Source organism: Hippichthys cyanospilos, chromosome 13 (assembly GCF_059441005.1).
Source record: "Hippichthys cyanospilos isolate Australia breed blue-spotted pipefish chromosome 13, RoL_Hcya_1.0, whole genome shotgun sequence".
Lineage (NCBI taxonomy): Eukaryota > Metazoa > Chordata > Actinopteri > Syngnathiformes > Syngnathidae > Hippichthys > Hippichthys cyanospilos.
Genome location: NC_142381.1, coordinates 3,362,462 through 3,375,050, shown reverse-complemented (window position 1 = coordinate 3,375,050; position 12,589 = coordinate 3,362,462). Strand labels below are relative to the sequence as shown.

Below are 12,589 nucleotides of genomic sequence, written 5' to 3'. Positions count from 1 at the left end.
TTGATGTCGGGCTTAGTCTGTTGTTTTTCAAATGTTTTTGTCATTCGGTGATCCGTCGGCCATCTGTGATGTCAGTATCAACGGACCGCCCGCCTCTGATTATGACACACTTGGGGAAAATCTCAAGCACCGGAAAGCGGTCTCAGCGGACCTTTTGCACAGGCATTGATATGCGTGCCTGCATTCTGTCCATATTGCCATCAGATCTCATTATGCAAAGCAAACGAACACGGCAGCTTCGGCACGGACTTTGCCTCAGTGGGGGTGCTGAGGGCCAGGGTTATCTTTCATAAGAAATGACAAGGCTCATCCGGTTTGGATTAGCATCCCTGGTGGGCTAGCAGAGGCTGCGCTAATGTTGTTTTCAGAGTGTTGTGTAAATATTGACATTTAGATGCGTGACGGAGAAGAAATGTCTTGATGATGGAGGTCGGGAGGAGACATTAGCGCAGGTGTAGGCGACTCCTTGAGAGCCGATATTATAATAATCTGCTCATAAACAAGCTATTTTGAGGCCATGATAATGATCCTGATTGTTTGAATCAGGTGTGTTGAAGGACGGAACCAAAAACATGCTGGTAGCGGCCCTCGAGGACCAGTTAGCTAGTTAGCTTTAAGCTAATTCAAATGTATGCTTTTGCGGTTAGTTTGTGTGGTCAAGATTAAGATGCGAAATAAATGACACCAATGGATTTGTAAAACATATTTAGATAATGTTATAACATATTTGAAGACTTTAAGGGGTTTTCTAGCGGTTACTGGCTAAGACAATTTTTGTTTTTCCGAGGCAATATGCAACGCATTCAAAAACCAAAGCTCGAAATTGTGTCTGTATACTGCACGTTGTATTCATATTTTGTTCATGTATTTTTTTCTAGTCCGATATGAGGCATGCCTGCAAGTGCTACAAGCATTTTAACTCACAGGATTGGAACATTTGACAGCATAACAGTCGCTTGCCTTTCCGCTTTTTGCCTCGTCTATCACATTCGCAGTCTGTCACCTTGCACCCACACAAACAAAGAGAATCTGATTGAATAAAATGAGTGGAAACCGCGATTATACGACAAAGACATTCTTTTCTAGTTAATTAACATTACACATCAGTTCTATGTCGTAATTAACAGCTACATATGAGCCTTTTATGTGCGGATTGGAAGATCAGACCCAGATGGGCCACTGATCTCAATCAGTTTCACGGTTATAACGTGGTAACATTTGCTTTAGCGTCGGAAGAACATTCTCAACCTTTTTAATTGACAAATCAATCGACGGATTATTCAAATTATAGTTAGTTGGAGGCCTATTTAGTTGTATTGTCCTTTATTTGTAGCTTTCTATTTGACTTGTAAAAACCCCAGTGAAATTTTGTTTGAATTGGATTATTGCAAGAAGGCACAAGGTTGCATAGAATCGTCATAAAAGGTCTTTGGTTGGTCAGTTGCTGTCAAGACAAAGCTTAATTAGAGGCTGTTTTGGTGTTTTAAATTTATGTAATAAAACAATACCATATCGTAAGAGATCTGGAGGATGACAGCTTGTTCTCCAGCTGAAGAAAAACTTCTAATGAAAAGATTCTTGACAGTCACTCATGTTTTTAATTAATCGCCAGCGCTGTGTTTGTATGTTGATGAACAGCTGCTGCCGCTTTCTACGCTTATTCCTCCGTAAAAAAAAAAAAGGGATCCTCCATTTAAAAAAAAAAAAAAAAGGGATTGCGCCTCACGAGAGCGTGGAACAATTCCAATTCTTGATCCTTGGCTGATTTGTATTTTGGATTGTTTCTTTGCGTGAGTGTGAAAAAGCGAGACCCCAATAGTCACCCTCACAGATGCTGCTGATTACCTGCTACTTACTGCCAATCTTTGTTTAATCATAGCGCCCCCCCCCCCCCCCCCCCCAGGGGCCACAATCTTTCCCAACATTTCTCAAATACCTGTACGTGAAGGAACTTTAGGGGGTACGTGACAGTCTAACAAGGATCCTAATTCAATTTAATGTTTTTTAATGTCCTGACGTGAACGGCACATAATTCCTTTCAAATTAATGGCAAATTGATTGGAACATGAAACAACTTATTGATAAAATGTGCAATAAATTGACTCCTTTGTAAAATGTTGTATGACTTTATATTCATAAATTCCTTCATCCAAGACTGCTGGTTTGGGGGTACTTAGAAAAAAAAGTATATTAAGTAATTGAAAAAAAAAGCTAAGTTAATTTAGACACCCATTCTTAATTGTTACTGTGATCAGTTTCCAAGATGTTGTCATGTCAACGAATGTCCCAAACGGATGAATTATTTAATCCATTTATTTAAATGGTGTTGATTATGCCCTAATGTATTTTGCGTCATAATTTATCTTGCCGCTTGGGCGCCATTAAACATGATCGTGAAAGATAGCGGCATCTAACTTAATGCGTTCAAGGTTGTGCTTTCGCTGCTGGTAAAAAGAGATTGCTTGGACTTTTTGCAAAGACCCATGGGGCCATCTAGTGCTCACTGCGGTAAAAGCATTTTAAGAGCCGTGATGAGAATTTCCTGTGCAAAACTGTGTCTCGTCCACAGTACGCTATGGAACAAAAGCATAGGGGGGCAATTCCACCTGCTTAATCAAATAAACAAAGCCTACATCGGAAAATTATGGAAAAAGTGTGCAAAAAGCATCTTACCTTTAAAAAAAAGCATAACATTGTTTCAGATTGTATGATATTGGCTGCATTTACATAGTATCAGATTGATACCAAAGTTTACCTCTCTAGCACAATAAACACTGATTTTGTATACATCTAGTATCAGAGTGATACTAGCTCTTATCGTTGCTGATATCCACCCTGCATTTACCTAGTATCGGATTGTTACAAAATATGACGATGAAGGTACTGTTCCCTATTTCAAAAAGAATTGATATCAAATCTTAACATCACCGATAGCACTACCAGCCCAAAATTTACTTTAAAAATTAATACTGATATTGGCCCATTATTTACTTCAAATCCACTTGATAGCAAATTTTGTGATCTCAGAAAGTGCTTCATTTACTAATTAATTTAATAAAGTAATTGATTACTTTATTGCTTCTATCTGCATAAATATCTGATGTTATGACCTACATCTTATATAGCAGTGCAGCTTATAGTCTGAATAAAACTGCTGTTTTTCCTCTCGCTAAACAATTTTAAGAGAATTTATTTCCATGAAATCTAACAATCTGGCATTGCCTTGCTTCAACCGTCCATATCTTTTGCTTTCAAATACCATTTGTTGTAAAATCAAGTCATAATATATGTTTGTAAGGGTTTTTATAGGAGCCTCTGAAGGAAAACATAACTACCATGTGGCCTGCAATGAAAATGAATGAACGCTGCTCAAAAGCCACAGTAACAAACAAAAAGCAGATTTTTTTTTTTTTTTTTTACTGTGGTTCTCCGATTGTATCTCATTAAATTGTGGAAGTGTACCTAATGTTGCTGAGGGTGACACGGCTCAGACGACCAGGTGCATAACAAGCAGTCTGCCGCTGTTGTCGTTAATCCAAACTTCGGCTTCCTGTTGTGGGCGGCGGCGAGGCTAATTTGATGTTTGTTGACAGGCGGACGGCGGCAACATGTCACGCATGTCTCGGTGCCTTCTCCAGGTGCAGCCAGTATACAATAATGAATGCCTCGCCTCCGGATCGTTGCCTCCTGAATCCTTCGCATCTTCTCTGAAGGAGAAAACAGCTCAACCTCAAAATTGAACAGTCCCTGGGGAAATATAATTCCTAATCAAAAAGTCAGAAATGTTTGTATGAACAGTTTTGTGATCTTTATATCAAAGGCATTTCTGACACTAGGCAGCTGAAATTTCACCCAGATGGTGACAACATGTCCAAGTCAACCATGGTACCACCTATGCCATCCCTTGGCTAAAATACTGTGAGAATGATGTGGAAGAATATAACCCAAAAATTATCAAAATGCTGCAGAAGCAGCTAATCAACGATTAGCATAGCATCAACCTCTGAAAATGTGTTCACTATATATTGTCTTCTTAAATAACCATTTAAATTCCAGTTAATTTTCACATGAGGTTGCGGAAGAGCGTTGTTTACAAAACGACAACATTTTGTAAGAATCTCACATGTCCATAATGCTTTGCTCCTTAACCACAGGATCATTTTCGAAGCTTGTTTCTGCATTCACAGCAGCTTGCTTATGCATGTGTGATAGAGCTAAAAATGATACACATTAGAGTCTTGTATACACAATGTTGTGTATTATTCATGAGTGCATGGCATGTAGCGTTGACACAGTGCAGATAATGACAACAATGATGCTGCTCTTCTGCTGTGTCATCGGTATCTCACTAGCTCTGTGTTGCGCCTGCTGAATGCAAATGAGATTGCTGACAAAAAAAAAGGCCAAAAAAGTTTGCAAAAATAAACTCCCAGGCATTTATAGACCCCGAAAAATCAATACGTATCTGATGTTTATTTTCAAAAAAGATTTTTTTTTAGATGCAAATGATTCAGGTAATTCTCTCATCATCTTTAGGTTAATGACCGTAACATAAAACAGACTTGATAAAGTTTAATGTGGAGATACATAACACATTTTAGATCATGTTCCAATAGAAAAGCGAAAGACAGTAGAGAATTACGACATGTCATTGAATCCATCATCAAATCCTGTTGCTCAACCAGACACGTTCATTTTATCGACATAGACCATTTTTCAAATTGCTAATTAAGACCACTCATGCGAACGATCACATCATCACTTGAGGAATAATAAATCATCACTATTTTCAGCATTGTGATACTTGTGCATCTGGAGTAAGAAGTAGGAATTACAGTATGTCATTGAACACATCCGTAAATTAATTCCACTTGTTGCTGGGGAAATGTGTTACTTCCGTTTATCGAGGTAAGATATCTAAACTATTACTTTGTCTTTCAAAGACGCGGCTCGTTAGCAGTCAGGTAAATGATTTAGATTTTATCTTGGTACCGTTAAAAAACTAAGAATGATTTAAAATGACTTTTTACTTTTAAGGGCGCAGACACGGTAATCGTCAAAGAGACGCTGAGTACGACATTGAAAATGACAGAGTATCATGAACGCATCTTGTATACAGCTCCACCAACCTGTTGCTCGACCAGGGAGCCGCCTCCTCTCTTCCTTCCGCTTTTCCTCCTCTGCCTCGGTTCACTCCTTGGCTACTCCACCCGGCGGAAGCATGGCTGCGAACAAAGTGATAGTTTACGGTGGAAGAGGCGCGCTGGGCTCCAAATGTGTCCAGCATTTCAAATCTCAAGGATGGGTGAGTGGACACGTGCTAGCTAAACAGGCTAACTCGGCCGGGCTAACCAGTAAGCTAGCCGCCTGTTTTAAAAGAGTTCTCTCACTTCGTTCGAGTTCAAATTTAATGTGTATTAAAGCATTTCCCATTCTCTAACTTACCAGTGGGTTGCCAATATCGACATGGGTGCAAACGACGAGGCTAACGAGAACATCCTTGTTAAAATGACGGACTCCTTCTGCGAACAGGCTGGCCAGGTGAGCGATGATAGCGTTCAGGTACCACTGTTGCGTTCAAGGTGCCGACAGAAGCTTGTGTTTTTTAGATGCCGTTGCGTTTAAGTCACCAGGACAATGCGGGTTTCTTAGTTAGTTTTTATAATTATTTGTTTTTACATCACCTCAGCAGACGGAGTTTAAGCTGCCTTTTTGAGCAATATTTGTATGAAATTTTGGCTTAAGCAGTTATCTTTTCCATTGCTGCTAATATATATTGTGCAACTGAACAAGTCATCTGTTGATCAAATTGAAGGAAAGTGGTTTTAAAGCTCCTTTGTTGTTAAGATATCTCGTGACCACAGACATCAGCTGATGCAGATTATCTTTTTTTAAATAACGAATCACCCCTCATTTCTAGCTCTAGAGAGCTGTTTTTTGATGTCTTAAGAGTGTTTCGTATGCTATGTGTATAATATATATATATATATATATATATATATATATATATATATATATGCACTAATAGGTGACATCAGCTGTGGCCCAGCTGCTCGGGGACCAGAAGGTGGACGCCATTCTGTGTGTGGCCGGCGGATGGGCAGGAGGAAACTGTAGTTCCAAAGGTAAGAGGTCGACATGTGTTGCTTTGAACTGGTAAAACTGGAAACCAAATGAACATATGACATTTGCCTGTAATAATTATAATTATTATAGAGATGTTCCCCTGTTACACCTTTGAGATCTTCTGCGTGTATGATGGAGGCGTCTCAATTGTGTGTTTTTGCTTATCAGACCTGTACAAGAACGCAGATCTAATGTGGAAACAGAGCGTGTGGACTTCCACAATCTCCAGCCACCTGGCGGCCATGCACCTGAAGCCAGGAGGCCTGTTGACTTTGGCGGGGGCCAAAGCCGCTTTGTCGGGGACCGGTGGTGAGCGCTCCTCTTGTGCATCGCTGTGTGTTTACCGTTCTCATCCACGTGAGCTTATTGATCCGAGTTTGTTGTCCCCCTTGTCAATACAGATGATGCGAGGTAATAGAAAGCGCTGTAGGGAATCGACTCTCTTATCGGAAGATGTGCCGATAAAATTGATCTGAGCAAGAGGGAAAAAATGGACAATTCTGTGCTTGGTAAACAGAAAGTCGATGGCTCTGATAGGCCCGTTTGTCCATCACCCGCTACGCTGACCTGGCCGCGACCCAATTGCCTCGTTTCGATCACTGGCAAAGGGAGGCTGAGTCAATATTTAGAAAAGTAGCTGGCCAGAGTTCATGTTGGGAGACGGTGCTGAAAAGTTTTTAATTGTGCAAGATGATCTATCTTTCTTCAAAAATTCAAAACATGACAAGAACTCAAATCTTCCGTGTTCACCGATACCAAGTACCAACACCACTAATACTCTCTGATGCAAAATTTCCCCCCAAAACTGACATAATGCCAAAAAACAATATATTCAACTATAGCATTTTCTTACATTTTCATTTATTTAATGGCAATTTTCTAGTTTTCTAATTTGTATTTGGCAATACCAGTTTTGACTGTTATCACAGTGAAAAAAGGCCTGGTCTCGGTCCAATACCAATACTTTTGGTATCAGTATTCCCTATGGGTAAAAAGTATACATTTAAAACAATTCAATTAATAGTGCATTGTAATACATGTAAAACATTACATTAATTTCCATTGATAATTCATAGAATTCATATTCACTGGCCTTGAATATTCATTAAGCAGACTGGTCCTCTCTTTTCCTTTATTTGCGCAGCACTTGAAAAGTCCAATAGTGTTAAAAAAATGTTTGTTTTTTTTATTTTTAAGACTTTTACTGATGTTGCCATGGCAACTCCCATGTCGCCTCATGTACACATTCAATACCATTAAGTTATTGTCACTAAAACAAATGAGCTCAATTAGGTCATCGTCAATCGTGCCAGGAGATCGGACCTGATGCAGCCTAGCGAAAGTCCGCGCCCCCAAAGTGACCTCAACTTAGCCTCCATGCTAGCTTGGACTTTTAACTCATTTGAAGCCAACTCGAAGGAGAACTCCCCTCGCTCCTATTGGTCCGTTCTTTATTGGCGAGCCACCACACCGCGCCTGGCGGGAATTCTTGGGATTCTTTGGAAAGCCGCTTTATGTGGCGGGGGGGTTGAATGCATCCAGATGCTGACTACAAAACATTTTCATCCAGCTACTCGTGTGTTTCACGCGCTTATTTCCTTCTTTGACCCGAAGGCATGATGGGCTACGGGATGGCCAAAGCCGCCGTGCACCAGCTATGTCGGAGTCTGGCCAACAAAAACAGCGGGATGCCCTCCGGGGCTGCGGCGGTGGCCATCTTGCCGTAAGTTTCCCATGCTGTCATGCCAATTTTGTCTTTTCAATGTAATTCGAATTGATTTGGCATATAGTCCAGCTCATAAGAGGCCGGCTTTGCCAATGTCATCAGCAGGTGTGTCAATCTGCGCAAATATCAATAATATCAATCACGCTTGAACTTTGTTGCTAACCAAAAAAAGCCACACCCACTAAGGCATGAATACGTGCACATTTACATTAATTTGAAAGAAAGAAAATAATCAGTGAAATTGTTTATTGAATCGTTTATTTAAATATGTACTATTTTTTTATTAGAGGACTTTTTTTTTCTTTTTTTTTTTGGTTACTTCCATTACGATACCTATATTTCAGCATCGTTTTTTTCTGGTTTCGATCTGATGATATCAGCTGGAACGATACATCCTTTCCTTTTATTTTTTTTAAATATGGTATTTTGTATTAGTGTCTACTTTAGTTAAATACTCATATTGGCCTAATAAGTTTATTTAAAACATTTGAACTTTTTGAAGTGCAAAATTGTAATGTAAGTTACTGATATCAAAGATGTTGGATTGACTGTCGTAGAATGTATAAACCAATACTTTTTTTTGCCTGTTATTAGCCATGTTCAGAGACATCACAGATGGGCAGATAAACAGCCAAGCAAAGATAAGCAGCAGACAGTCGTCACAAATTAGCACGCAAAAAAGATCTCTGGTGGCTCTGTTTTAGCCGAATGGCGTCCTTTTGCGCAATCATCACGGCAATCTAGAATGTTCTTTCTTTTATTTTGATCTGTATTGCGCCTTCCAATCGGTTGCCCCTTTTCAGCATGCTGAATGGAAGCTGTCACATCTGTTTTGCATTAGCCCAATGACTTGCATTTCTGCTGCCGCCCCCCAGTCACATGACTGATCCAGCCTGGCATCATAAGTCAAGCATGTGCCTCCTCATGTGGCAGCGCTTTTGTTCTCCTCTATGGCCAAAACATTGGGCACGCTCGTACAGTACACCGACATGAGATCTTTGATTGGTTTAGAGGTAATCATGTTTGTTTTGTTAAAAATTCGGCAAGCTGAAGAGATTTGCAATATTTTGGTTGCCTCTTAGTTGGCTAGAAGCAAAACTGCACAGATAACACACAAATAATTCATGCATTCATTTATGTTTGTTTATAGTAAAAGTCCAGGAGATTTTGCTTGCAATGCTGATAAAATTGGATGGGTACACCTTTGCGTCTTTTTTTTTTCGCTCCCTCCCCACCGAGCAGGTTGTCAAGCATTTTCATATTGGACTGCATACATTTGCACAGGGCCAGCTTCTGTTGCTGCTCTTCCTGATTGTCATCTGCCTCCGTTTCGCGACAGGGTTACCTTGGATACGCCCATGAACAGGAAGTTCATGCCAGATGCCGATTTCGGCACGTGGACATCTCTGGAATATGTCACAGAGTGAGTAGGAGTTTATTAACCACTCGGTATAGTTATATTGAAGCATATCGAACTAAAGTACGGTGATAATTTTACCGTGCATTGTTTAACTTCTTTTCATGGGTATTGAGAGTTAAAAATATTTGTAAGTGTTACTTGATTTTATTTTATTTGTATTTATGTATTTTTTTGGTTTGCATCATTTACTTGATGGGTTGTCTGGTTCACATGAAAACGAACGGAAATGCATTTAGGCAGATCTCGGATGTGTGAAACAGCACACCAGATTCCCCGGGGGTGGGGGCTATATCGAGATAAGATGAGGGACATAAGGACGCAGATAGAAAAGAACTCACCCAGCGGTGCAAATGTAAAACGATGACAGTCACTTCAGTCATGGTCTCTTTTTATTAGCTTGATGACCTTTCATGAGATGAACGGGCTTCATAATTCCTGGCATTGTGCGTTTGTCAGCTCCCAAGGAGTTTGCGCAAAACCTCTTGTCATGTTCGTTTTTCGGGACGTCCATGTGTCTGTTTCACTAGAGGCTTGTTTAATGATCGAAAAAGAAAAGAAATCCACGTAAACATTTCTTATATTTTGTTATTATTTTGAACAAGGATGTTTAATACCACATTTTTCCAGAGAGATGCTAGTATAAGTACCGTATTTTCCATGCTAAACGATGCACCGGATTATAAGGTGTGCCTTCAATGAATGGCCTATTTAGAAACTGTTTTCATATGTTAGGTGCACTGCATTATAAGGCACATAGAATAGAAGCTACATTCGTGGCTGGAGCTGCGTTATACATCCACGTTTTCTTGCTTGAATCGTGATTCCATGAACACAAAAAGAGTTGGGCCACCTAACCTATTGAAAAGAAAATGTTCGGGCACAGTTCCCCAATATGCCGCATTGAATTCTCAGTTATAATAATTATTTAATGCTGATAAACATTACAAATGATGGATGGATGGCGAGCTCATAATGCAAGTTATCATAGATTTCGAATATATTCTATAGAGCTTCAACTCCATTTCAAAATCTACATTTGAAGGTGTTTTCAGCCACATTTGAACCTCTCCTCACATCCTTTCCCCCTGTTCCAGAACGTTCTTCAAGTGGGCCACGGGCACTGACAGGCCAGCGTCGGGCAGCCTGATGCAGCTGCTCACCTCCGGCGGGGAAACTCAGGCCGTTCCGGCGCCGTAGAGGACGGACGGACGGACGGACGGACCGCTCTGGCGGCATTGGCGTCGAGGGAGAATGGAAGATAAGGACGGAGAGGAGATAGAGAGGTGGATCGGGAGGTGATGGAGTTTGAAGGCAAGAAAGGGGGGAGGGGCAAAGAGTTTGTTGTTACATGAAGGATAACAGCACCATCTAGCTGTGGATGTGAGTATTGCTGTTAGGCCAATGACTGCTTATCAATAAAAAGACCAATGAGATGTTCACATTTGAGCGGCATTGTTTTAATTTAATATCGTGGTTATAGTTTGACTGAGCTGCATCATCAGCACAGAAATATGTTTTTGATATTAAGAGTGATCCTGGCTTACTACACGGGGTTACCACACATGGGATTTTGACAGATTCTACAGTTATCAGCAAATCAAATTTTTATGCGTTTCATTGAAGAGCAATTGAATTAGTACATGATGAAACTGTTTGAATTGTGTTATATTGACTCCTTTGCAATATAATAGATTTAATAATGATTAAATAAAACATCACGGATAAGTCAACAATTATATAGGTGCATACTGTCATTCATGATGCAATTTTCCAACAAATAAGCCAGAAATAAAATAAATGATGCAAATGATTTTTTTTCCCCTCCTCCAAAGATAATTTGTGCTGGTTAGTGGGACAAAAAAAAAAAACATCATAAGGTTGAGAATCACTGTCGTGACTATATTTTGCGTGTGATGTGGGAAATGCTTATAGCATGCAGTGTATCTCCACTAGATGGCAGTGTTTAGCAAGAGTAACGCCCACGGCTGCACGCAAGACAGTGTGTGCTCGGGCATAAAAATAATTTACACACTGCTCTTAGCTCGCCTCCCTCTCACCTTGGCGAATGCAAATGCGCGCTTGCATCCATTCCATGACCAATAGATTATTTCAGCGGGCCTGTTTTCGCTTGTGTGCACAACAGCAGCTCGTATATTCAGCAGCAGCAGCACCAGTGAGGAGGCGAGTGCTCATAAACAGGCTGAGTGTTAAACTCCGCTGTTTCTTCTATACGGCGTGCTGCCGTGGGAGCGCACGCGTGGCTGTTGACAAGCTCGCCGCGATAAATCACCGCCGCCGAGGATTAATAGGAAGAAGCAAAAGCGGGGCTGGGCTCCCCGGAGGAGCTGATATGTATTTATTCGAGGTGGCGGGATCATTCACAGGCATGAGCGCCGCCTCCTGTGATGCTTTGCTGCTGCACCCCAGTGAGTCACTTGTGCGTGCGCGTCACTGACACGGAATGGTCGGGTGATAAGTTGACCCTGGGATTTTATGTCTCAGAAACAGAGGCAGGACGGTGTGTGCAAGGAGAAGCTTTTAAAACTGACGGCTTATAAGTAACCCAAATTGGCCGGGATAACTAACGTGTTTTCCGCACTATAAGGCGCACCGGATTATAAGGCGCACCCTCAATTAATGACATTCTAAAACGTTCCATTTATAAGGCGCACTGGATTATAAGGCGCACCCTCAATTTTACATATTTTCAAACTTTTTCAATCACAAGATAGTAATGACAATAATAACTCAGATAATAACTCTAAACTCTCCATAGCATAACTCAATGTCAACATGAGCAACCTTGTTCAAATGTAAACACACAAAAGAAACAGGTAAAGCTTACTGTATCAGTTCATTCCCCATCTACCAATCCCAATCTCAATATTGATCCATATATAAGGCGCACCTGATTATAAGGCGCACCATCAGAAATAAAAAAAAAAAGGCTTTTAGGTGCGCCTTATAGTGCGGAAAAAACGGTACATTTAAGTATGTAAACATGCAGTTATACATAACAATAAATATATAATTAACTGCTTATTAAGAATACATTTTCCTCTTTCAGGAAAGATAAAAAGTGAATATCAATGTTCAAAACTTATTTTTTTCGCTGAAAAATGAAAGTTTAAAATAATGTTAGTACCCTTAACGGGCGTATTCTTTTTTTCTTCAATGGGGTGGCTGAGGTGCCACAGCAGCTCAGTCATTTTGTGAAAGAAAATCATTTTATGATGTAAATGTAAATAAGCAGGTAATATAGCTAACGGCTGCTAAGATTAATGTATGTGGGTAAATATGGCAGGAAATATACAGAT

The 12,589-nt window shown here is 40.3% G+C and overlaps 1 protein-coding gene across 1 annotated transcript; it reads left to right on the top strand.

Annotated features, from left to right (window-relative positions):
- The first annotated feature begins 5,149 nt into the window (after positions 1-5,149).
- On the top strand, positions 5,150-10,711 carry qdpra (quinoid dihydropteridine reductase a). Its single transcript, XM_088430843.1, has 7 exons — positions 5,150-5,305; positions 5,449-5,541; positions 6,029-6,125; positions 6,295-6,435; positions 7,741-7,849; positions 9,192-9,275; positions 10,367-10,711. The coding sequence occupies exons 1-7, from the start codon at positions 5,222-5,224 to the stop codon at positions 10,467-10,469; spliced, it is 711 nt and encodes a 236-aa protein (XP_088286969.1). The 5' UTR covers positions 5,150-5,221; the 3' UTR covers positions 10,470-10,711.
- The last annotated feature ends 1,878 nt before the right edge of the window (positions 10,712-12,589 follow it).